The following is a 23,558-nucleotide window of genomic DNA, read 5'->3' on the forward strand; positions in this document are numbered from 1 at the left end:
CTTTCGATCTGTTTTTGTCCTGTTTTCGCTCTCATTCGTGAATTTAGTGCCAATATTCTCACAAGCACAAGTGCATCTCCATGTTGGAGATCCGGGGTACATGCCTGATTTTAAAGAGAAACATGGCTGCGTTGAGAAGAAAAGAAAAGAAAACAATATGTATAAATATTTAAAAAAATATATTGTGAAAACATATTTATAGGCCATTGGTGCTACAGTTGAGATACTGAGGAAAACTGCCTCGTGAACTTTTGACAGTGTGTTCATTTACACATCGTCTTGTACTGACTACTTGTGACTTTTTTCATGTAAAAAGTGCATTTTAGCAATAAATGCCATTGTTTTAAAAACATACAGATTGTCCCGCTGTGCTTCCTGCGAAAATACCTGAAGCTGCCAGTCGCATTGTTTTGAAACTGCTGCTCATGCTGCATCACAGGGCGACGTAACACACTCGGAGGAAAGCGCTATCCGCCCTCTTCCGCATACATTAGACCCATTATACCCAAAGAGCATGGGCAATTCTGCTCCCTTGGCTTCCTGGACATGGATGGCTGTGGCATTGTCAGGGTTTGTCAGCAATCTCTCCATCATAAGGTGAAAACATTTTTGTTGATATAGTATGTTTTAGTGAGGAAAAAAAAAACAAGATCAGGTCTGAAAAAATATATATTATTTATTAAATGATTTGCAGGACATGGGGCTGGGGAGGATTTCATCATCATGACAGCAACATAAGCAAGTTGAAATTCTTCACTTCAAGACCAGTGAGGTAGGATTTGAGGATTTTTTGAGGCGGAATGATGTAAGCGCGAAATCGACATCAGATCTGTACATCGGCCAAGAAACAAATAAATTACTAAAAATTGCACCAAGTAACATTTACTCTCACTGAGCAGCTTTCATTATCAGCTTCATCATTGCTAGAAACAGCTGTTGTCTTGCGTATAGTAATTCTCTATGATGATGTCTCTGCTGTGTATAGATGGGAAAGGATTTGATTTTTTCTTTTCTTCTAGCAAGATTAAACAAATAAATTTGATCAGCCGTTGTCATTTTCGTTATCCGAAATTCAGCAGGTTGACGTTCTGGCTATTTCACACTGGTCGAAAAGTACGACGGCGTCTTGAAAGGGAGAACTCTGGTGAGTCTGTATTGGTGATAAAGAACTGCTCAGTGGAAGAGTGTGAAGAGTGACTTTTCTGCAACTCCAGGGGGTCTCTCTCGATGCTCCGGGACAAAACAGGACAGAATGATTAGTCATCATCATACGTTTATCACCGTCCACCGTCACACGCTTCATAATCAAAATCACACACACACATAATATATATATATATATATATATATACGGTATCACAATGGTTTTATGAAATGGCTTGCCATTTAATCAGGACAAAAGTAATGGCGCCCTGTAAAAGTAGGAGGAGTTAGTATGTGTCTGTGGTAGCTGAGGCACTGCAGTGGCTGAGCTGCGTTACTGGAAGATTTAATGCACGTCGTGCTTCGGCGCTCTTTCACCGTTTAGTCGTCATCTGGGAGTTTTGTGGCCATGGCTAAATGTAAATCAGCTGTGCCGTGAATGCATTTGATAATTTAGGACTGATCAGTGTTTATCAACATACACGCGTGGGTATGAAGAATATCATTGTTACGGAAAATCTTGTGGGAATTTTTAATTCGGTTTGGCCATATAAACTTTTGCACAAAAAAAATCTATTTTTTTTTATGTTCTAGCTAAACGCTAAAGGTCTAACTTGATGTTGATGGAGGCATTCAGAATATCTCCATCTCACAAACTCACCCACGCTGCCCACCCACACACCTCTAGTTTCCTTAAATAGACAGTCATTGACTCACTGTGGGACAGCTATCTTTCTTTCTTTGTCTATAATGTGAGAGCAAGTCAGTAACTCACTACAGTATCTCTAGTTTGCACTGTGGATCCTCCTGTAGATCACAGAGCATCTTCACCGCTAATTCTCCAGGTTCGTTATTATTCAGATTCAGCTCTCTGAGGTGTGAGGAGCGGTTTGACGTCAGAGCTGAAGCCAGATAATCACAGCCTTTCACTGTAATGCCGCACTTTTCCAGCCTGCAGAGACAAACACGACACAATTATATGCTAAGATGCTAATAAATCATACAACTACACAGCTGTAGAAAAATAGTGTATCACGAGTTCCAGAAGTAAGGAATAAAACACATTATAGGAAAATCATCCATGATGCACAAAGACAGCTATGAATATTCGATCCCTCCCCAGCCTCTTGTTTTTCTAAAATAGTTTTATTTGTTTTTCTAAAAACTTAATTTTAAGCGTTATGCTGTTTTAGAGGAAGTGCCACACACTTGCATGGGGCAGTTAGAAAATGTGAGAATTTCAAGCTTGCCCTCTGGTGGTGAAATGTGGCATTACTGACTGTGACTGAATGCCAGAGGGGGAAAAAACTGCCTGTCCCTGTATACAGAACTACCTTAGTTTTAAAAATCAATAGCACAATATAATCCTAAAGCTTTATATACCACAGTGCTGTGGAATTCTCAGATCAGAAGGTGTCGATTAACTAATTTCATCTTCAGGACCATGACCTGTCTAATCTTCACCAAATTTGGCTCACATCATCTTGAGACCTTTGTCTAGACAACTATCTACTGCCATTCTAGCCGTTCCATGTGCTATTATACAGACAACACATGACTGACAGGATTTGCAAGAATTGTAGCGCGTCTGTGAATGTGCGGCTCACCGAGTCTGGGTGCTTGGCCCCCTGGAAATGCTGCTTGCAGCTTTAATTATTATTATTATTATTATTATTATTATTATTATTATTATTGTTATTGCTTTATAATTGCTAAAATTGTCCTCTTATCTATTTTTTCTAAATTAGCTGTCAAAATGAACACTTCTTCTTTTCATGCATGTGATGTTTTTCTTCATTTTAGTGTCACACACGTACAAATGTGTTAGCCCAATTTTGTGTAATATGTGTGTGAATCATAATGATGATCTCACCGCAGTGCCTCCAGTTTACAGTGTGGATTTTCCAGAGCAGTAGAGAGCAGCCATGCTCCTGAATCCTGCAGGTTATTGAAACTCAAATCCAGCTCCCTCAGGCTGGAAGACGTGGAGCTGAGAATTAGGGACAGAGCTGGACAGATTTCTTCTGTGAGATTACAACCACACAGCCTGGGAGACAAGTGCCGATATATCAGAACTCAACATGCAAAAATCTATCAAGTAGAATAAAGTAAAGCTTAATGCTTTAGTTCAATGATGATTCTTGAATTAGTGCCTGGACAATTGAAGGACAGTTGTGATACTGCTGTGGAGTACATCATTACATTCATCATTCATTGGATTCAGAAAGTATTCAGACTCCTTTACTTCTTGCACAGTTTACTGTGTTGTGAATATGATTTTGAATGGAGGTAAAATTGTGATTTTTACCCATCAATCTATACTTAATCGCCCATAATGACAAAATGTATGTTTTTAAATATTCTCTAAACTTAATTAAAAATCAAAAATTGAAATCTCTTATTCACGAAAGTATTCAGACCCTTTCCTGTGGCACTCCAAATTGTGGTCAGGTGCATACTGTTTGCTTTAATTATCCTTGAGATATGTCTAGAACTCAATTGGAGTACACCTGTTGCAATTTGAATTGATTGGACATAGTTTGGAAAGTTTGGTCTATAAGAGATCACAGTTTACACTGCATTGTCAGGACAAAAACCAAGCCGTGAACTCCAAGGAACTGTCTGTTGATCTCCGCGATCAAATTGTGGTAAGGCATAGATCAGGGCAAGGATATAAAACAATTTCTAAGGCTTTGAGTAGACCACAGTGGTCTCAGTATTTTTGAAATGGAAGAAGCTTGGTACAACCTTGAACCTTCCAAGAGTTGGCTGGCCAGCCAAACTGGGCATCCAGGAAAGAAAGGCCTAGGTCAGGGAGGTAAGAAAGAACCCAACAGTCACCTGACAACCATCTCTGCAGCACTGCATAAATCAGGCCACTGGTAATGTGGCAAGATGGAAGCCACTGCTTCCATAAAGGAATATGGAAAAAGATTCTCTGGTCTGATAAAACTACATTTTAACTCTCTGGGCAGAACAGGAAGCACTATGTCTGGCGAAAAACAGGCACTGCCCATCACCAGGCTAATACCATCCCTATGGTGACACAAGGTGGTGGCAGCGTCATGCTATGGGGGTGCTTCCCAGCAACAGGGACAGGGAGACTGGTAACTATTGAGGGACAGATACATACAGCCAAATACAGGAATATCCTTGAAGAAAACATCCTCCAGAGCGCACACAAATTCAGACTGGGGTGACAGTTCACCTTTCAACATGACAATGACCCAAAACTTACAGCCAAAACATCACTGGAGTGGCTTCGGGGTAAGTCTCTGAATGTCCTTGAGTGGCCCAGCCATAGCCCAGACTTAAATCCCATTGAACGTCTGCGGAGAGTTCTGAAGATGGCAGTTTACAGACGCTTGCCATTCAGTCTGACGGAGGTTGAGAGGATCTACCATGAAGAATGGGATAGACTGCCCAAATCCAGGTGTGCAAACCTTGTAGAGATGTATCCAAGAAGACTTGTAGATGTAATTGCTGCCAAATACTTTTGTGAATAAGAGATTTCAGTTTTAAATTTTTAATTAATTTTTGAAAATGTCTAAAAACATGTTTTCACTTCATCGTTATAGGCAGTTAAGCGTAGATTGATGAGTAAAAATGGCATTTATATCCTTTCAAAATCAAATCCACAACACAATAATGTGTGCAACATGTAAAGCGGTCTGAATACTTTCTGAATCCACTGTATGTCACTTTGTGTGTTGGAAGGTCTTGGCCTACGTGTACACATGCACAAGAAGGTATCCAGGGGATATCCACCATCACAGATGGTTATCTGGTGTTCACAGTTAACCCTTAACCCCTTAATCGTTCTGCTTGGTTGAATAAAAGCTAAAAATCAATGAATGTAAATGTGTTACTTTATATTAACAAACACCAATATAACACACTTATGAATGGAAATGCTTACAGAGCTTTTGTGGATGCTTTGACCACTGGCAGCAGCCTCAGAAGACATTCCTCTGATCTGTAATAGTTCCTTAAATCAAATACATCCAGTTCCTCTTCTGAGTTCAGCAACACAAACACCAGAGCTGACCACTGATCATGTGAAAGCCAAGCACCACTGAGACGACTGTAACCTTTTCTGTTCAAGTACACCTGAGCTTCCTGCACTAGAGTCTGGTCATTCAGTTCATTCAGACAGTGGAACAGATTGATGGATTTCTCTGGAGATGGATTCTCCCTGATCTTCTGCTTTATGTACTCGACTGTTTCCTGTTTGCTGTGAGAGCTGCTTCCTGTCTGTGGCATTAAGCCTCGTAAGAGAGTCTGATTGGACTCCAGTGAGAGACCCAGAAGGAAGCGGAGGAACAGGTTCAGGTGTCCATTCTCACTCTGTAAGGCCTTGTCCACTGCACTCCTGAGGAAATCAGACATGTTTGATGTGTTTAAAAGATCAGACAGATCAGTGCTTGGTTGTCTTGTTACATTTTTGTTGACAAAGGTGAGAAATGAGTATAAAGCAGCTAGAAACTCCTGAACACTCAGATGTACAAAGCTGAACACCTTCCCCAGGTGAAGCCCAAACTCCTCTCTGAAGACTTGGGTACACACTCCTGAGTACACTGTCGCTTCTCTGACATCGATGCCACACTCTCTCAGGTCTTCCTCATAGAAGATCAGGTTTCCTTTCTCCAGCTGTTGGAAAGCCAGTTTTCCCAGTGCCAGGATACTCTCTCTGGTCTGCTGAGGATCAGGGTCACATTTCTGATGGTACTTTTGATCCTTGCGTTTGATCTGAAAGATCAGGAAGTGTGTGAACATTTGAGTCAGAGTCTTGGGGATCTCTCCACTCTCTGCTTCACCCAACATTCTCTCTAGAACAGTGGCTGAAATCCAGCAGAAGACTGGGATGTGGCACATGATGTAGAGGCTTCTTGAAGACTTCATTTGTCTGATGATGTTATTGGCCAGGCTCTGATCGCTGATCCTCTTCCTGAAGTACTCCTCTTTCTGAGGATCACTGAACCCTCGTACCTCTGTTACCTGGTCTACACACTCAGGAGGGATCTGATTGGCTGCTCCTGGTCGAGAGGTTATCCAGAGGAGAGCAGAGGGAAGCAGATTCCCCTTGATGAGGTTCGTCAGCAGCACATCCACTGAGGCTGGCTCTGTCACATCACTCAATCTCTTATTGTTCTGGAAATTTAGAGGAAGTCGACACTCATCCAGACCATCAAAGATGAACAGGAGTTTGTGGTTATTAATGTCTATTAAATTTTTAGTTTCTGGAAAAAAGTAGTAAAGAAGATTTAGCAGACTGAGATTTTCCTGATTCACCAAATTCAGCTCCCTAAAGGGAAGAGGAAACATGAAGAAGACGTCCTGATTTGCTTTTCCTTCAGCCCAGTCCAGAATGAACTTGTGCACAGAGACTGTTTTTCCAATTCCAGCAACTCCTTTAGTTAGCACAGTTCTGATGGACTTGTTTTTAAAGAGGTCATTACATTTGATGGGTTTCTCCTGTGTTGCTGGTCTCCTGGATGCTGCCTCAATCTGTCTCACCTCATGTTCATTACTGATGTCTCCACTCCAATCCTCTGTGATGTAAAGCTCTGTGTAGATCTCATTCAACAGGGTCAAGCTTCCATACTGTGAGATTCCTTCATTAATTCTTTTAAATTTCTCTATCAGTTTGGATTTGTGTTTTTTATGCCTTGCATAAATAATCCCTGTTAAAGAGAATAATATGATCAGTGTTTTACGATATGACCACTAAATACAATATAAAATTTGATTGAAAATGTTTATTACATTCCTAAATTTGTTAAAAATTTGTTTAAAAATAGGACCCATATTTCATCGTATCTTATACCACAACATTGTTGAGCTCACAAATCTGGTCAGCTCTTACTGATTTATTATTTTTATTGATTTATAAAAGCAGATCTGACATGCTCCTGAGTGGCACAACAGAAAAGCATTCAATTGTGACAACCCCCCAAGAGAGGGAGGGGTGGCATACTCTCTCTCCCCCCATCACAGTGACACTAACCAATCATTCAGAAGTGGGCAGATAGCACGTTCCTTAGAGTGCGTAACCCCACCTCCAGATTTTGCGTGAGCTGACTTCACATGTCTCGGGGGAATCATGTAATAGCCTTTGCCCTCCCTGGTTGGTAGCTTTCATGTGATAGGGGAGACCTAACTGGAAGGTGGGAATTGGCCATGATTAATTTAGAGGGAAAATTGGGGAGCAAAGCATCTCTGACAGTAGTGCTTCTGTAATTCAAATCACAGGTTTATATTAATGCTCTTTTTCTAATACAATATTGTTTCTACAGTAACATCTCATTCACAGAGACTTCTATGGTGGACACCACATATAATCTAAGCCTAATCATTAAGAAACATACATAACCATGTTCTGTAAACTTCAGATAAACATCAGAAGCAGTGTTTCAACAGCTGGACACCTTCTTGTGCGCATGTACACATATTGAATCCTTTAATACAAAGTCACATGGTGACCATGTGACACTATAAAATGCCATAATAAATGACCAACATTTCCATTGGTACCTTCTTGCGGAGATAGGCTTAGGTTCCAAGTAATGGGGAACCCTGGCGGTTATCTGGAGTTCACAATACATGGTTACACATTGTACATAGTCTATCATTCTATTCCACCCCCAGATGGAACAGAATTGCTAGGAGCTGTCTTTCAACATCGGGATAATCTTTACCTGATAACCTACAACTGACATTCAGATATGGCATTCAGATATGATGGCCATGTTCACCCCACTGGGAGGGGCAATGTTAATCTTATTGAACTTGGAAAAAGTACATGGTGATGCCCAGGAAGCAAGAGTACAGACCTCCTGGAGTGGCTTTAAGTATGACCCATAAGTACTGCCTTTAAATACTTTCCATGAGGTGGAGATGCTTCTCATGGAGTGATAATGGCCTGGCAGGGGCCTGACACTCTGCCTGCCTATAGACCAAGGTGATAAGTACCACCCAATGAGCTTGGCTTTGCATCTTAGCACTCTCTGTCCCTCCACCATCATCTGATGCTCAAATAACTACTGTCTGGTTCACATAATGTCAAAAGGCATGCACTGGGCATAGCAAGAATTGTTCAGGCAGTTCCTCTTCATGGATCATCACAAGGTCAATCCATGAATTCACAAAGTTGGTTGATGTGACAATAGGCAGGAACACTGGTTTTAGATACAGGCTTACTCCTGAATTATCTGGCCACCCGCATATACAAGCTGGATTTATCAACAAATCATGCAGCTCACCCGATCTCAATGACTCTAACACAAGTAACACAACCTTACGAGACCCTTGTGAGGGGGAAGCTGACAAGGCGACCAGTCCATCAGCAAGAGTAACAGAGAGAACCACAGTCTTGCTGGCCATTTCAGAGCTGCAACAGAACTCTGTGGTCTGACCAACAAACTCTGTGTATTGTTGACAGGATCAACAGGAGAGATGGAAATGCATACAGTAGACATTGAGGCTAGTCATGAGCCAATGCATTCTGACCTAGCAGGCTGTCCCGCTCTATCAGTGAAAACCATAGTGGACAATTACTCATTTGGATCTATGGGATTCTGTAGTAGTGGGAAGGTGCTTTCTTTAGGCCTGTCCCCTGTGAGTGAGCACTCTGAGTACTACTGTGGGACTTCGAGTACAGTTCTGAGCATTTAGTGTTTGCCCAGGACTGAGACTTGTGTGGGTGACTTGCCAAAGTCCATAGCAGCTTAGATGTGTCATGACTCCATTCCACTCATTTTTGTTTGCTCTTTAGATTTATCCCTCTTGAGCAAGCCAGAAGCAATCTCCATCCTCGTTTGGTTAACAACAAATAGTGTGATTGAGTCATTGCTCATCCACAACTGTACTATAGAATAATGCAGCAATAAGTGTGTCGAAAGGATCTTCAACTCAAGTATAGGAGTCATTTTTTATTGAGTTCCTCAATCAACCTCATGTTGAAAAGGTCAACTGGATTCAGCTCGAGTGACTGATCCAATGCAAGCAAAACCACTGCTAGCATGTTGCCTGTGCACCCACGTATCTCTAGCATCAATAACTGGCATGACTTGTTTATCATCTATCAGACTGGCACATACCCCAGGTGTGGTGCTGCTATCAAGCTAGCACCTGCTTTAATGCTCTTAAAGTAATCCTTGCACTGTATCATGGCAAAGGCCAGAATCACACAGAGCAGCTCATTTGGCACTGAGTGTTGTCCCTCTGTGGCCAGACCAGCACTAGGGCTTGCCAAGTTTTTAAGGGCCATTTTCTTTAGCCTGCAAGCTGTTAGAGGCTAATTCGGATTCACTACATGAATTATGTGGCTGACAATTCCGTGGCACTCAGGTAATATCTGACTCCAACCTAGGGTCTAGATCAGTCAAGCAAGTGTGCCATCCTGGCATAGCCATCACTGTGCCTTCTGCACATGAAACATCTGTTTCAAGAACTGTCACTTTGAGATGATTATAACAAGGCATCAAATACAAAAGTGATGCCTGTCCCTGGCTTCCAAAGAGCTTAGACATTGTCCACACAACTGTGAGTCCTGCATTATCATGCTAAATTTCTTTTTTTTTTTAGCCAAGCTGTGAATAGTGGGATCACAATTTTTCTTTTTTCAATTTTTCATTGCATTTTCTGAAGGTTGCTCTCAAAATAGAACTCTAAGTGATGAGTCGCAGAATTGCAATCCCACTGTTCACAGCTTGGCTAAGAAAAAGAAAGTTAAGCCTTACTGTGAATAGTGGAGTTGGCAGTTCCATGACTCAGCACTAAGAGTGCTATTCCAAACCCAGAGAAGGAACTCTGAAATGCCTCACTCCAAACTCAACCTGCTGCAGATGAGCCAATGACAAAATAGGTCAGATGCAAGCGATTGAAGCCATGGTTGGCAACCCAAACGTTGATGGCCTGTGAGGCTTTGCCGAGAAATACCAAGTGCCATCTTGCTTGGCACTGACATGGGAACGGCCCGGAGAGTGACTCACTCCGAGCTGCATATGCAAGTTAGTAAAGATCACTAACTTTGTGACAGTATTATGGGTATGGAAGTACAAGGGCAAACCCATTCCACAATGCTCACAGGATTCTCACAGGCTGTGATCTCCCATGACGAGGGCTCAGCATGTTGAGGGATATCACCCTGGGCTATAATTACAAAGTAAGTTCATGCTTTGTGGTTTCTCTGTAAAATGTTTTTGTCTTACTAACTTTAAGAGAGACAAAATAGGGGTCTGGTGAGGAGAGGGCTACGCCTGCTATAAAATCATAACAGGAACTAACTTCTCCTGCAGATGTTCCACAACATTAAATGTAACTATAAATAAAGTATGATGGATCATTCTTTAATTAATAAAATATGCATGGTATAAGAGGAATAAAACACGTGAAATGCTGTTATAGGAAAATAATCATCCTCAGGGTGGTAACAGTAACTTCCCTGATCCTAGATGAGCGAAGTGTGGACCTGAATGTCCTTTGTGTAAAGTTAAAGTGACAGAATAAGTTCATGACCTAGAGCTCTTACGGGTTTGCAGTGTAACAGCGAGGTCTGGCTGGGCCATGTTGTTCAGGATGTGCAGTGTTATCTTCAGTGCTCCGTCTCTCACACAGCTAAGATCCTCCTTGTCCTCCATGTCCATTTCAGAGCATGCTGGGTAATCTGGACTAAGCAGCTTCTTGAACTTCTTCAACTCATTTTTTAACAGAGTGATGGCTTTATGCTCCAGCTCCTGTAACAAAACACACCATTATGGTACATAGAAAGAGGTTATATATTTTCTGAGAAGCCCATTGCCTCAGATAATTGTATATTTCAAACTACTGTTATTGTAAATAACAAATGCTGATATAAAGCACTGATATAATTGACAATGTAACTCTTTAGTTATAAGCTTTGATAATTTGGTAGACATTCTTGAACACATTACACAACGAAGACACACACACACACACACATACACACACACACACACACCTTAAATATGGACTCCAAAGTGTTTAGGCAGATGTTTTTGGATGTCTTAGTCTCCTTTTTGGTTCTGTGCAAAAACAAAATACTAGTACACAACTGCACAATCCACATACACTAAAAAAAATACAGATTTCATACAATTATAGTGCATTCACTTTTTGGTAAGCGAGTAAAATAATTATAAAATAATAATATAATGACTTGTCAGGGTGAACATACTGAATCCCTTAAACCAGGGTTGCTCACTGATAAATTGTACTAAACTGTACCTTACAGGGAAGAAACACAACTTTGATAGAGGAGCAAGAGGGCGTAGTTGAGTAGCAAAGGGAATGTAATAGGATTTCAGAAATGACACCGATGCTCAAGTTGCTCAAAAGCTCATAAGTTCCTGTTTACACAATTGTACTTTTTGACTATACAGTATACAATTATAGAAGAGAATTTATTTATAATCGCACAATCTGGTGTCACCCAGTTGAGGATGGGTTCCCTGTCTGGTTCCTCTTGAGATTTCTTCCTCATGTCATCTCAGGGTGTTTTCTCTTGCCACTGTCAACTCTGGCTTGCTCATTTGGGATACATTTATAAATTTAAAATTTATATTCGGAGTTTATATATTTGTGTAAAGTCGCCTTGTGACAATGTCCATTCAAAAAAAGCGCTATACAAATAAAATTGAATTGAATTGATTATTATTAAAGATCAAGTGCTTATGGATGTAACAGAATATGAGTTCATTATTCGAACTGAATATGTAATATGTTCTAAAGAGATAAGAATAGGAGGCGCACTATTCTTTTTTCTCGGCTGTAGTTTGCTCATTGTGTTACACACTGCTAGTAAAACATTACAGACATTACATTATACTGACCCAAGATCAGTAGAAGAGTCTTCCTGTCTGAAGATCACTGGAAGGTGCATTGACCAGGCACTCTTCATTGACACACAGCTGGATGTTGTTAGAGCCATGAAAGGAACAATCAGTAGGATTTACAGTGTAAGGCATCATGCTTGTAGGTTAGTAGGAAATTGTGAATTAACATGAAAATATGTTTAAAAAAAAGAATAACGGGATAAAGTAAACCATTTCGTACCCTAACATGGTCTGCCATATTTGGGACAAAGAAGGATCTTTAACTACAGGATTCTTACCTCAGATCATCAGAAGAATCTTGCACTTTTACTGGACAAGTCATTGATCTGTCACTCTTCATAGACACACAGCTGGGTTCAGGTGAGTCTGATCTTTTACCCTGAATCAGACTAAAACACACACCGTGCATAAATACCCTCATTACACCCTTCTTCTCTTCCTGATTATTCTCAACTTCAAGGAGTCAAAGAGTCTGGTGCCATTTTGTTTATAAAGAATAAAACACTATAGGAGCTATTATACGTGCTATTACAGGAGCGCAGCTACTCTTACATCCAGAAGCACTTTATTCCTCTTATACCACAGCAAATTGCTAATAATTACATATTTAAATTATTACATATTAAATAATTACATATTAAAAGCACTATCCAAATAAAATTGAACTGAAGTGAATATTATAAAGATCAGGTCTGTTACTGGCTTAGGGATGTAACTGAACAGATAATGCGCTGCCTAAATTAGCTCCACAATAAAACCACATTTTCCAGAAAGTTCCACTTTGGGACAAAGAAGGATCTTTAACTACAGGATTCTTACCTCAGATCATCAGAAGAATCTCGCACTTTTACTGGACAAGTCATTGATCTGTCACTCATCATGGACACACAGCTGGGTTCAGGTGAGTCTGATCTTTCACCCTGAATCAGACTAAAACACACACCGTGCATAAATACCCTCATTACACCCTTCTTCTCTTCAAAGAGTCATTTACAGTCACGTCTATGTGGAAGTGGCGGAAAGTCCACGAGTTAGTTCCTGTTCTCACTGACATTACAGCAGCTACAGACAGAAGCTCCCTCCCAAGCATCTCTTTCTTTTTTTCTTAGTTTCTCTTGAAGTTAATAGGACATAAAACTGCAGCTTGTCATTATTAGGAGGCCAAGCACTGAAGGTGTGTAGGCACCCTATTGTTATTCTACCTTTTCTTCTTCTTCTTCTTCTTCTTCTTCTGGCTAGGGTGTCTATGGCAGCCCAAAGAACCATCTGGTAAAAAGTTGTGAAATTTGGCACACTGATTGGGGAGGGTCTAAGGAACATTCTGACCAAATTTGGACCAAGTGCTGTCAAAGCTCTAGCGCCACCATCGGGTCAAAGCTGGGCCTTATTTAGAAGTACCTTTATGGTCATAACTTTTGAACTTTGTGTCCAAAATGTAAAACCCAGGCATCTCTGAATTCCCTGGATTGAGACAAGTTCAATGCTAGTTCCCTGTGACATCAATTTCTGCCTAATCAGATTTTTTGCCATTTTGGATTTTTTCAAAAACATTTTTTTCACTACTTCTCCTACAAATTACGTCCAATCAACACCAAATTTGGCACACATCATCTTCAGGCCATTCATGGACAAAATTCATCAAAAAAATATTGATATTCCAAAAAAATCTGACAGTGAAGCTGCCAAACAGGAAGTGAGGTTATATTTCAGTAGCGACTTTGCACACTGACACAAATCTTGGTAGGTATCTTCAAGACCATGACCTGAGGCTATACAACATACTTTGTGACAGCGCCACTTACTGGTGAACAGTTAAAATAACATGCCAAAAAATGCTTCCATCTAAGTGCTATTTTTGCTTCTCCTCGTCCAAATTTTGTCTGATCTTCACCAAATTTGTCCCAGATCATCTTGAGAGCTGTCTAACCAAATTTTTTCCAAAAGAACTATGATATTCAAAACCGTTCTCCCATAACGGACTGGCAAATGCAGGAAACAGGATGATAAGCTGTATCTCAATAAGACATCTGCATATTGTCATGAGACTTGATCTTCAGAACCTTGCCCTAATGTCCCCAAAAGTTTAATGACAGCACTGCCTGTGGTTCGAAAACCGTGACAACTTCCATAATTTTCCTAATTTAATTTGTGCTAAAGTCACAGTTCTACATTCCTAGTTCTTACACTCCTATAATTCCCTAGGGTCTGCTTTCCTTTGATTGCAACAAGTGTAGTGCATCTGTAAATGTGCAGCTCACCAAATCTGGGTGCTTGGCCCCCCTGAAAATGCTGCTTGCAGCTTTAATTCTTCTTCTTCTTCTTCAATATCATTATTATTATCATTATAATTATTATTATTATTACTAAGAAAATGTAAAGAAGTGTAAACTCCATCCTGAAGACTTTCCTGTGTGGAACTTACTGACTGTTACAAAGCACCGAGACTGGAGACTCCTTCCAGTTTAGATTGTTTGTTTTTCGGCTGAGATTAATATAAACCTGTGATTTGCAGCTGCACTACTCTCAGAGCTGCTGTACTGACGAATGGTGTAAATATATTCAGCTCATGCATGGCAGAATATCAGTAAGTATCATATCATGTCCTCATTTCACTAATCACTTGTTTAGATCCACAACTATGAGATTCTGATCGAATAAGTGCAGAGCAAACTATAATTATTACTCGGATTCAACATCAATGTCTCACCTCTTGATTGTCCTCGTGTCCTGTATGCCAGACAACCTCGTTGTAGAGATCATGTCTCCTCCGTCAGAGTACAGCCTTAAATCTGCACACAAGAACAAATAGAGAAATAGTGCATAACATATTTACTTCACTTTAAAATGTGCCACATGGGAAATACCCTCCCAGCCAGCAGAACACTCATTGCAACACACACCCGTCCTGCTCTTAGTCTCGATTACGTGTGTTATTTAAATTCCTGACAAAAAATCTTGTATCTGTATCTTCAGGCCAGTTGGGTTGATTACTGAGGAAATGTAATTTTTTACAAATGTTTACAAATGACATGTTCATTTGGTTTCATCATGCACTTGACTTGGACTTGAGAACAGGACTTGAGAAGGGAGAAACAGAGGACAGACGCAGCTCTTACGATCAACAGAACACCGGTGGAGAGTGTGTACACCTTCAGGTACCACTTCAACAAGGACCTGTCACAGATCTTCACACTTCAACTTCAATACGGAAGGTGAGACAGCATCTATACCGTCTCAGAGCGAATCACCAGGTCAGCAGGTCAGCACTTCCCAGCCTGCAGGACATCGACACCTGGTGGTGCAGAAGGATCCCAATGGATTTTTCCGATGACTGAAGTCTGGAAAGCTTTCACTTTCACTGCACCTTTGTATGAATGCACACGTGACAAATAAAGCCTGGAATCTTGGATCCGTACAAGTTGCTTGCATTTGGTAATCAGTGGATGTAATCTGCATCTGTAGCCTATTAGTACTGAGTATTAGTTCACTTCCTCCACGTTATAACGTAAACAGGACAGTCAAGGTTACAGTATGTGTGGAAAAAATAGAATTAAATAAAAATAATTCACTGATCTAGTGCAGATTCATTAGAGTAATATACAGTATTATAGCAGTTAGATACCTACCGTATGTTTCTCCTCGACTTCTTTCTGTTCGACTCTTCACAAAATGGAGCTGCTGAGTTTCACTTCTGTTTTTGCAGTGAAATGGGAACAATGGTCACATCAAGCACACACACTCTTTGAACTTTTAACCAGAACGGTTTGTATGTATTGTATGACCTTTTCCTCACTATTATTCATAATTAAAGAAAGATATAGATAGGTTATTTTTAGCTTGTAGCTTGTAACACATTAAATGAAGCTTTTTCACAGGCTTTCACAGTTTTAGTCTTTATTTTGTCCCTTTAAACTCATCACTCCCAACTCACTCTTATCACTGTTCAGCCTGTAATAGAAAATGTTCCGTGTCACCGTTCCAGGAGAAGACAGAGTCTCTGGACGAGAGTAATCATCGCTCTAACCCAAATAAAGCCTTACTTCATAATTACAAATCCACAACAGTGTCCTGTCACTAAATTCACAATTAAAAAACATGACGCTTTATATTGCAGTGCCATTGTTCCAGTGTGAGACCCAGCGTTCACGATACATATATATATATAATATATGTCACGATAAATATTACTTTCAGACATGCTTTGTTCATTTTTATATTAAATTAGAAATTAAATGAGGAAAATTTATTCATTGATACATATACCAGTGTGCCATTCGCCATCTAGTGGACTATATAGGCATTACAATGCAAGTGTGCTATACCCTATGTAGTGAGCACATATACTGAGTAAGACCCCAAGTGGCAATTTGCACAAGACAGAGGCTTTTTAAATGTTATTCTTGGATAATTTAAATAAAAAAAAAGGTTTCTATAAGATTATATGACTTTATATTATACTTTATATTAATATACTACTGATGGAGTAAATAAAGAGTTAAAATAACAAAAATTAACCATATGTAAACATTTGAGTTTGATTATACAGTGTTTGTAGACTTTATAGATGTAAGATTATACTCAGAGTGTGTTTTTCAGGGTTATTCCAGTACTTGTAATTGAAGTCCATGGCTTAATTTATATAGAGTTCATTTTTAAGTGTAGTGCATCAGCAAACTACCGAGGAATTTATATACTGGATGTGTAATATTATTGGATTTATGGAAGATTTTATACTGAAAAAATGCATCTATGGGGAAATAGTGAAATAATACACTATAAAACATCACATATAGCAAAATATAGATTTTATTTATTTATTTTTTTTGGATAAATAATTTCCATACCAGTGTATTAGATACAAAAATACAAAACAGGCAGTGTGAACTTGAAAGGACCTTACAAGAGGGATGAGAAAGAATGAATAAATAAATAAATAAATAAATAAATAAATAAACAAACACAAATTAAAATATACACAGATTTAATAAATAAATAAATAAATAGAAGAAGTAGAAAAAGAAATGCTGATTTAAGAAAGAGTTCAAAATGGGTTACAGGGCGGTACTTCCGGTGAACAACTTCCGGTTTGCTGTGACGTACCCGGAAGTGAGGTGCCTCACGGACGTTTTGTGTACATTCGCCGATGAGTGTTGCTATGTAGGAGATGCAATGGAGAAATATTTTCTTACGATGTGAAGAGAAACGCATCAGCTGAGTAATCCTGCACTTCATCCAGAAGGTTAGTGCAAAGTTAACAAGTTGAAAATGTGACGTTATTTATTTCAGGGCCGGAAAACCTCGCGATAGCGGCTAATGGAGCTAACTATGCTAACTAGCCTAGCTCTGTTCCTCTAATATAAGAACAGTGTAAAGCTCAGGTTAATTAAACAGTAAACATTAGATTTTACATCAGAGTTAAACACTGTCCACGTTAAAGCGACATTTCACTGGTTTATTTTCCATCAACAGCACGGTATCGTTTCAGCGTCTCTCGGTGTTAACGGTGTACCGATTATCGGTTCCGTGATGTATCGCGATATTCAGCGCGATATTTCCATTCATATCGGCGATATCTGCGCAGCACAGGTTTATGAATCATCTTGCTTTTTGGCGACTATTTAAAAATCCACATTCAAATCAAACTTGGTGTTTTCTGTACAAGTCCCTTGTTGCCGTAGAAACGAATACGACCTCATGGATACGTCAAGCGCTAAAAGTGCGACGTAAATTAGAATCAAATAAAATTTTTATTTCGAGTCACTCTCGTATAAATGTGTGTATTTATATATACATTAATATACACGTGACTCTGTAGCACTCGTTTGTCCCGCCCCTGCACTCAAGGTCACGTGACACGGTAAAGCGCCAAATTCGACCGATTGTCCCGAACGATTCGATTCCTGTGTCCGAGTTCTCTTCAGTTAAACAAAAAATGTTAAGAAAAATGTATAACCGCGATTTCGTCTCTCGGTAAACGTGTGTAGTGACGTTATGAAGGCAGAACTACGGCCGTTTCTGAGACAGGCCACGCCCACGAGCGAGGGTTAGGGAACGCCGGGTTTAACCCGAGAGCCTGATGATCTCGCTTCTCTCGTTCCCCTCAGTGGTCAAGATGACGACGATCGTCCACGACGCCTCGGAGTCCGTCCTCCTGTGCCGGGAATACAACCTCTACCTGAAACCCATCGCCAAGATGACCATCAGCGTTTCTCTTCCTCAGCTCAAGATGCCCGGGAAGTCCATCTCCAACTGGGAGGTGATGGAGCGCCTGAAGAGCATGGTTCACCCGGAGCAGTTTTCCTCGCTCCGGATCTCCAAAAGCACCATGGATTACATCCGATTCGAGGGCGAGGCGGAGAACAAGAGCGCCGTCAAGCGCTTTCTGGCCAACCTGGACGGCAAGAGTATCAAACTCAGCGGCTTTACCGACGTCCTGAAGGTGCGCGCCGCCGAAACGAAGATGGACTTCCCAACGCGGCATGACTGGGACTCGTTTTTCCGGGACGCCAAGGACATGAACGAGACGGTTCCGGGAGAGAGACCGGACACCGTCCATCTCGAAGGACTTCCCTGCAAGTGGTTCGCCCAGAAAGACGCGTCATCAGACAAACCTTCGGAAGACGCCCTAAAGTGTGTGTTTGAAAAATTCGGGAAGATCCGGAACGTCGACATTCCCATGCTGGATCCGTACAGGGAGGAAATGACGGGAAAGAACTTCAACACCTTCTCGTTCGGCGGCCATTTAAACTTCGAGGGTTACATCCAGTACGAGGATCACACAGGGTTTGTGACGGCCATGAACTCGCTGAGGGGGATGAAGCTGATGTACAAGGGCGAAGACGGGAAAGCCATGGCGTGCGGGATTAAGGTACGTCCCTCGGCTCCAGACACGGACTTATCAGAAGGTTTAGCGTTACTCACGAGCAGATTGCCTCTTCTCGTAATCAGATTTAGCGAGATTTAAGATAGATGCTTGTATTTAAGCTGGATCAGGTGTGTGAGATCACACGAGAATCCCGGAATTACGTCATACTTATTGTTATACTTATTGTTATTATTATTATTATTGTTATTACTGATTCCCTACAGGTGAGCTTCGACACGACCAAACACCTGAGCGACTCCTCGCTGAAGAAGAGACAGCAGGAGCGCGTGAAGCTTCAGGAGCTGGAAAGGCAGCGAGAGGAGCAGAAAAGAAGAGAAAAGGAGGAGGAAGAGAGACGCAAGGAAGAAGAACGGTACTTCTTAACGCTATTAGACGTAACGTTTTGTGTGTAACGATGTAGAATCTTTCAGGGCTAAATCCCGTGTGAAACGTGTTATCTGTACACGCACACACACACACACACACATATACACACACTCGCACACACACACAGCAAAACAGCACATGAAGCCAATCAGTGTGTGAATCTGGAATGATTGACAGTTTGCTTATCAAGTGTTATGGTTTGAATTCTCTGATGTTAACCGTGACACTCCCCGGAAGCCCCGCCCCCTTCCCTCGTCTCATATTAGTCATGTTTCGGTCGGCGGCGTCGCCTCGATTCGACGCTGCGTCCTCACTTCCTGTCGCAGAACGTTTAGTACATTAACATGAAACGTTACCTCAAACCCGTAAACTCTTCGTCTTCATAAATATAAACAAATCAGAATTGAACACTGAATTTTGGGTGCATTTTTTAAATTTTTATTTATCTTTAAATGTTCTTAAGTTGTTACTGACGTTTATAGAAAGCAGCGTGAGCTGGAGGAGGAAGAGAAGGAGAAGCGGAGAGAGGAAAAGCTGCGGAAACGCGAGCAGAAACTGAAGGAACGCGAGGAGAAGAAGAACCAGAAGAAGGTGAAGAAGCAGCAGGAGGAGGAGCAGAAGAAACTCCACCAGAAAATCGCCATGGAAGAAAGGAAGCTGCTGCTGGCACAGAGGAACCTCGAGTCCATTCGGCTCATCGCCGAGCTGCTGAGCAGGGCTAAGGTTAGACTCTGCACTTTTTATCCATTTATAGTTACATTTAGCTTCCTCGTTTCTTCATCGTCTTGTAGGTAAAAAAATTAAGAAAAGAAAACTTGCTGATTCTGTATCGTTCTCAGGCCATGAGGCAACAGCAGTTGGAGCGGGAGAAGGCAGAACTCGCCCGTTTGCAGAAAGAGGCGGAGCTTCGGCGTCAACAGGAGGCGGAGCTTCGGCGGAAACAGGAGGCGGAGCTGCGGCGGGTGGAGGGTGAAAAGGCTCGAGCTCTGGAGCTCCAGAGGAAAGAACGAGAGCTGAGGGACCGATTGCTGGGGAACCTTCTGAAAAAAAGCACGAACCAGGAGGCAGAGTCTAACGGTGATGCGCAGAAGTGGGAGGGGCCTAGCAATGAACCTCCCAGGGTGGAGGGACCTACCACAATCAACACCTCTGTCACTAGGAGTCGCCAAGAGAGCAAATCAAGGAAAGAGGAGGAGCGAAGAACCTCGAGAGAATGGAATCACAGTTGTGGGAGGAGCCAAAGTCAGAGTAGGAGTGGTCAGAGACGGAGCAGGAACCGACGTTCCCGATACGGACATAGCCGAAGTCGAAGCGGGAGTGGTCAGAGACGGAGCCGAAACAGGAGGTCCAGTCGGGGGCGGAGCTTGAGCGGCAGCAGGAGTCGAAGGCGGCATAGCCGGGATCGGCGGAGCCATAGAAGAAGTGGGCGGAGCCATAGGTACAGCCATGGATGGAGCAGCAGCAGTAGTAGCAGCGGAAGGAGCACGAGTCGCTCTTCCAGTCGAGGGCGGAGTCGACGGTCCAGGCGACACTGAATGCACAAGTTATTGAAACAAAATCAAAATAAATAGCAAAAAAAAAAAACATGCTAATTACTAGCGATAATTTGTAGAATGGTGTTAATTTGCACGTGGTGCTGCTTAAAGCCTTAAACTCTGGAGTCACTTCAGGTGGAAGCTGCAGAGCAAGACACATGAAGATTACACCAGAAATGCTACGTTTATTTCAGTCGAGTTAGCATGAGTATGCTGCAAGGTTATGTGGCTAGCGTTTTTCATGACTGAACCAGATTTTATGCTAAGTGTCTGATTCAACAGGGCTTTATATTCGTGTGAACTGTTAGGCTAGCATATTCCTGCTGACCGATTAGCGTAATCCGGCCCTTAAAGCACATTTATAAACCCAAATTCCTAGATTAAGTTTGGCTAGTTTTGAGCGAGCTGAAGTAAACTAAACACTTAAATTACATTCAAACTGCTTCCACCGTGTTGTCTGATGTCAGCGTGCTAACATGGCGTTAGCGTGGTATTTACACATTAAGTGTGTGACATGCTAGCCGAAGTCAACACCATGGGTGTTAACGTGATGTAAGATTAGCCAGTATATATTTTACGATTCAGACCTGCTTTCAGTGTTACAGTGGACCGAATCGAGCGACACTAAATGTATAAACTAATAAGCAAATTCGTAACGATTGTTTCCATAACAGTGCTTTAAATACCGCGATAAGATAAGAGCACACGTGAAACGGCAAACTAGACGTAACAAGATAAGGACAGTGTTCACTTTTATACTAGCAAACATTTCTGCTGTAGTGATATTTTGAGTAGTTACAAACGACCGGTTTTATTTAGCCACGTGATCGTGAAATAGCGAATACCGAAGCCCGCCTCTGTTACTCGCTGAGCAGGAGGCGGAGCTTCGTCAGCAGAGCTCCGGATGGTAGAACGGATCTCTGGGCAGAATTTAGTTTTTGAAAAGATCGGAGTAGTTTTTTCCACAATGTGTAACATTTAGTGTTAAAATACGCATCAAATAAAGTCATATGAAGTGGCAGCATGACGTATTTTGCTGATTGTGTAGCGTTCTTGGATCATCAGAGGAGGACAGGGCTTAAATTAATTCATATTCGGTTACTCTGTCGTAAACTTGGTCATATGCCATCAGCACTAGCCTTTGAAGTTTTTCTTACCCTCGTTAAAGGATTTAATTTGAAAATATAATAGATTAATGATATCATATTAGCTAGGTAGCTTGCTAAATGCGTGAATTGTTCGTACGAGCATTAACGCAAGAAATTTGGTATTCATGAAAATCTGATCATTTCAGAAAAAAACGTTGGTATCCTACTCGTGCTCCCGAGTGTGTGAAAAGTAACTGATGTAAACCTCGATTGAACCTCGGCTTCAAATCGTATAAATCACAACGAGTCACTGCACTTTTATACACGGATTATGCTGTAGATTACGCTGTAATAGCGTGTGTGGTTTTAATCGTATAAAAATTTGCAGCACCAAGTGAATGATAAGTGACCGATCTGGTACGTCTCAAGCTACAATGTGCCGTATACTCCCTAGTGTACTGCAGATCATGTGTCACATACATGTGTGTGTCATATAGATAGATAGATAGATAGACAGATAGAGATATAGATACACACATTTAAACTCCAGATTTTGGCCTTTCAGGTGCCGTTACGCTGTTAAATACGATTTTTATTAGCATAGACGTGAATCTAAATAACTTCTTCCTCTGAGAAATTCTTCTTTTGCCTTTTCGCTTTTCATTTCTGCCTTTTCCGGAGATTTGTGGGCGTCACTAAATGAAAATTTAGCGCGTGCAGGTGCCTGGTAACGTACAGGGGATTGGCGTTCATCAACACACGCATGCGAGTACGAAGAAAATTACGAAGATTAGCATTTCCCAATCTTTTGTAAATCTTGTATTTTAGCTCGGTTTGGTTTACGCAAACATTTACACACAACTTCACTAAAGTATTGATAAACGAAGCCCAGAGATGTTACCCGCTAACAGAGTACGCAGAGTAGCTAGCAAGCTGGCTTACGCTAGGTCGATAGTTACATTATGCCTAACTCAGGTAAACCTTGTAACACTGTATTATCACGTTTGTATTATCACGCTCCTCCATTGTTGATCCAAGAACGTCTGGCATTCAGTAAAATCACGATGTACGTGTTTTTTCTTTTGCCTATTTGTGCTGTTTCATACACAGCAGAGCCAAAGATACTTGTTGGTTTTCTGTATTTTTTTTTTTTCACCACCAATACTTTAGGAAAGTGAGAAAAAACGTTTTGCTGCTTGAATGTAAGAAACCTCGCATCTCACGGACTTGAAATGTTTTACTTACATGGCTGCCTGATGAGTTAAAAACACAAAGAACTGCATAAGAACCTGAAAACGACCGTGTAACTTTAATTTCCTGCAAGTATTTTTTTTTTTTTTTTTTTTATGAAATAGTGTTTGCATTTTGCGTGTTCTCATGTCTGAGGGATTTTTGCTGTTTTTATGTCGGATTGAATTCCTAGTGTAGTTTTATTCTTCAGAATGGTTGTGTTGCGCAGTTGTTTTTTTTAATGTTAGTTAGCCTGTTTAATTTGAAAGAAAAAAGAACGAATCTTCTCTGAAGTCAATAAATTTATTGCAGTTATTCCAGACTGAACCCGTGTTCGCCTGTTTGTTCTGATTCGACTCTTGAACAAAACAATATCCGGGTGAAATGCTAATCAATTTTATTTTCATTATCCAAAAGGATGAAAATGTTTAAAAATAATCAACGTCTTTAATTA

General features: G+C 41.0%; 2 protein-coding genes across 3 annotated transcripts; one reads left to right on the forward strand and one right to left on the reverse strand.

Moving 5' to 3' along the window:
- Positions 1 to 237: 237 nt before the first annotated feature.
- On the reverse strand, positions 238 to 15,672 carry LOC113524317 (NLR family CARD domain-containing protein 3-like). Of its 2 annotated transcripts, none has more exons than XM_026910513.3 (11): positions 15,626 to 15,672; positions 14,707 to 14,788; positions 12,819 to 12,929; positions 12,278 to 12,388; positions 11,997 to 12,074; positions 11,126 to 11,189; positions 10,676 to 10,880; positions 5,063 to 6,827; positions 3,017 to 3,190; positions 1,919 to 2,095; positions 238 to 1,230 (listed from the first exon to the last, which is right to left on the reverse strand). In XM_026910513.3, exons 2-11 carry the CDS (start codon positions 14,757 to 14,759, stop codon positions 1,098 to 1,100), a joined length of 2,871 nt encoding a protein of 956 aa, XP_026766314.3. In that variant the 5' UTR covers positions 14,760 to 14,788; positions 15,626 to 15,672; the 3' UTR covers positions 238 to 1,097. The 2 variants fall into 2 exon arrangements, with proteins under 2 accessions (XP_026766314.3, XP_053089807.1); XM_053233832.1 differs by lacking the exon at positions 15,626 to 15,672 and adding an exon at positions 15,230 to 15,425.
- Positions 15,673 to 17,080: 1,408 nt separating this feature from the next.
- Positions 17,081 to 23,431, forward strand: akap17a (A kinase (PRKA) anchor protein 17A). Its single transcript, XM_026910530.3, has 5 exons — positions 17,081 to 17,238; positions 18,104 to 18,867; positions 19,089 to 19,237; positions 19,734 to 19,974; positions 20,091 to 23,431. The coding sequence occupies exons 2-5, from the start codon at positions 18,112 to 18,114 to the stop codon at positions 20,784 to 20,786; spliced, it is 1,842 nt and encodes a 613-aa protein (XP_026766331.3). The 5' UTR covers positions 17,081 to 17,238; positions 18,104 to 18,111; the 3' UTR covers positions 20,787 to 23,431.
- Positions 23,432 to 23,558: the final 127 nt, after the last annotated feature.

Source organism: Pangasianodon hypophthalmus, chromosome 5 (assembly GCF_027358585.1).
Source record: "Pangasianodon hypophthalmus isolate fPanHyp1 chromosome 5, fPanHyp1.pri, whole genome shotgun sequence".
Lineage (NCBI taxonomy): Eukaryota > Metazoa > Chordata > Actinopteri > Siluriformes > Pangasiidae > Pangasianodon > Pangasianodon hypophthalmus.

Bases quoted from the DNA above. Each gene is read 5' to 3' on its own strand.
- akap17a (XM_026910530.3), top strand. From the start codon at position 18,112: ATGACGACGATCGTCCACGACGCCTCGGAGTCCGTCCTCCTGTGCCGG. The intron at 19,238-19,733 runs GTACTTCTTAAC...TGACGTTTATAG, and splicing joins AGACGCAAGGAAGAAGAACG to AAAGCAGCGTGAGCTGGAGG. The intron at 19,975-20,090 runs GTTAGACTCTGC...TATCGTTCTCAG, and splicing joins AGCTGCTGAGCAGGGCTAAG to GCCATGAGGCAACAGCAGTT.
- LOC113524317 (XM_026910513.3), bottom strand. From the start codon at position 14,759: ATGATCTCTACAACGAGGTTGTCTGGCATACAGGACACGAGGACAATC. The intron at 12,389-12,818 runs GTAAGAATCCTG...TGTGTGTTTTAG, and splicing joins GATTCTTCTGATGATCTGAG to TCTGATTCAGGGTAAAAGAT. The intron at 12,075-12,277 runs GTAAGAATCCTG...AACAACATCCAG, and splicing joins GATTCTTCTGATGATCTGAG to CTGTGTGTCAATGAAGAGTG.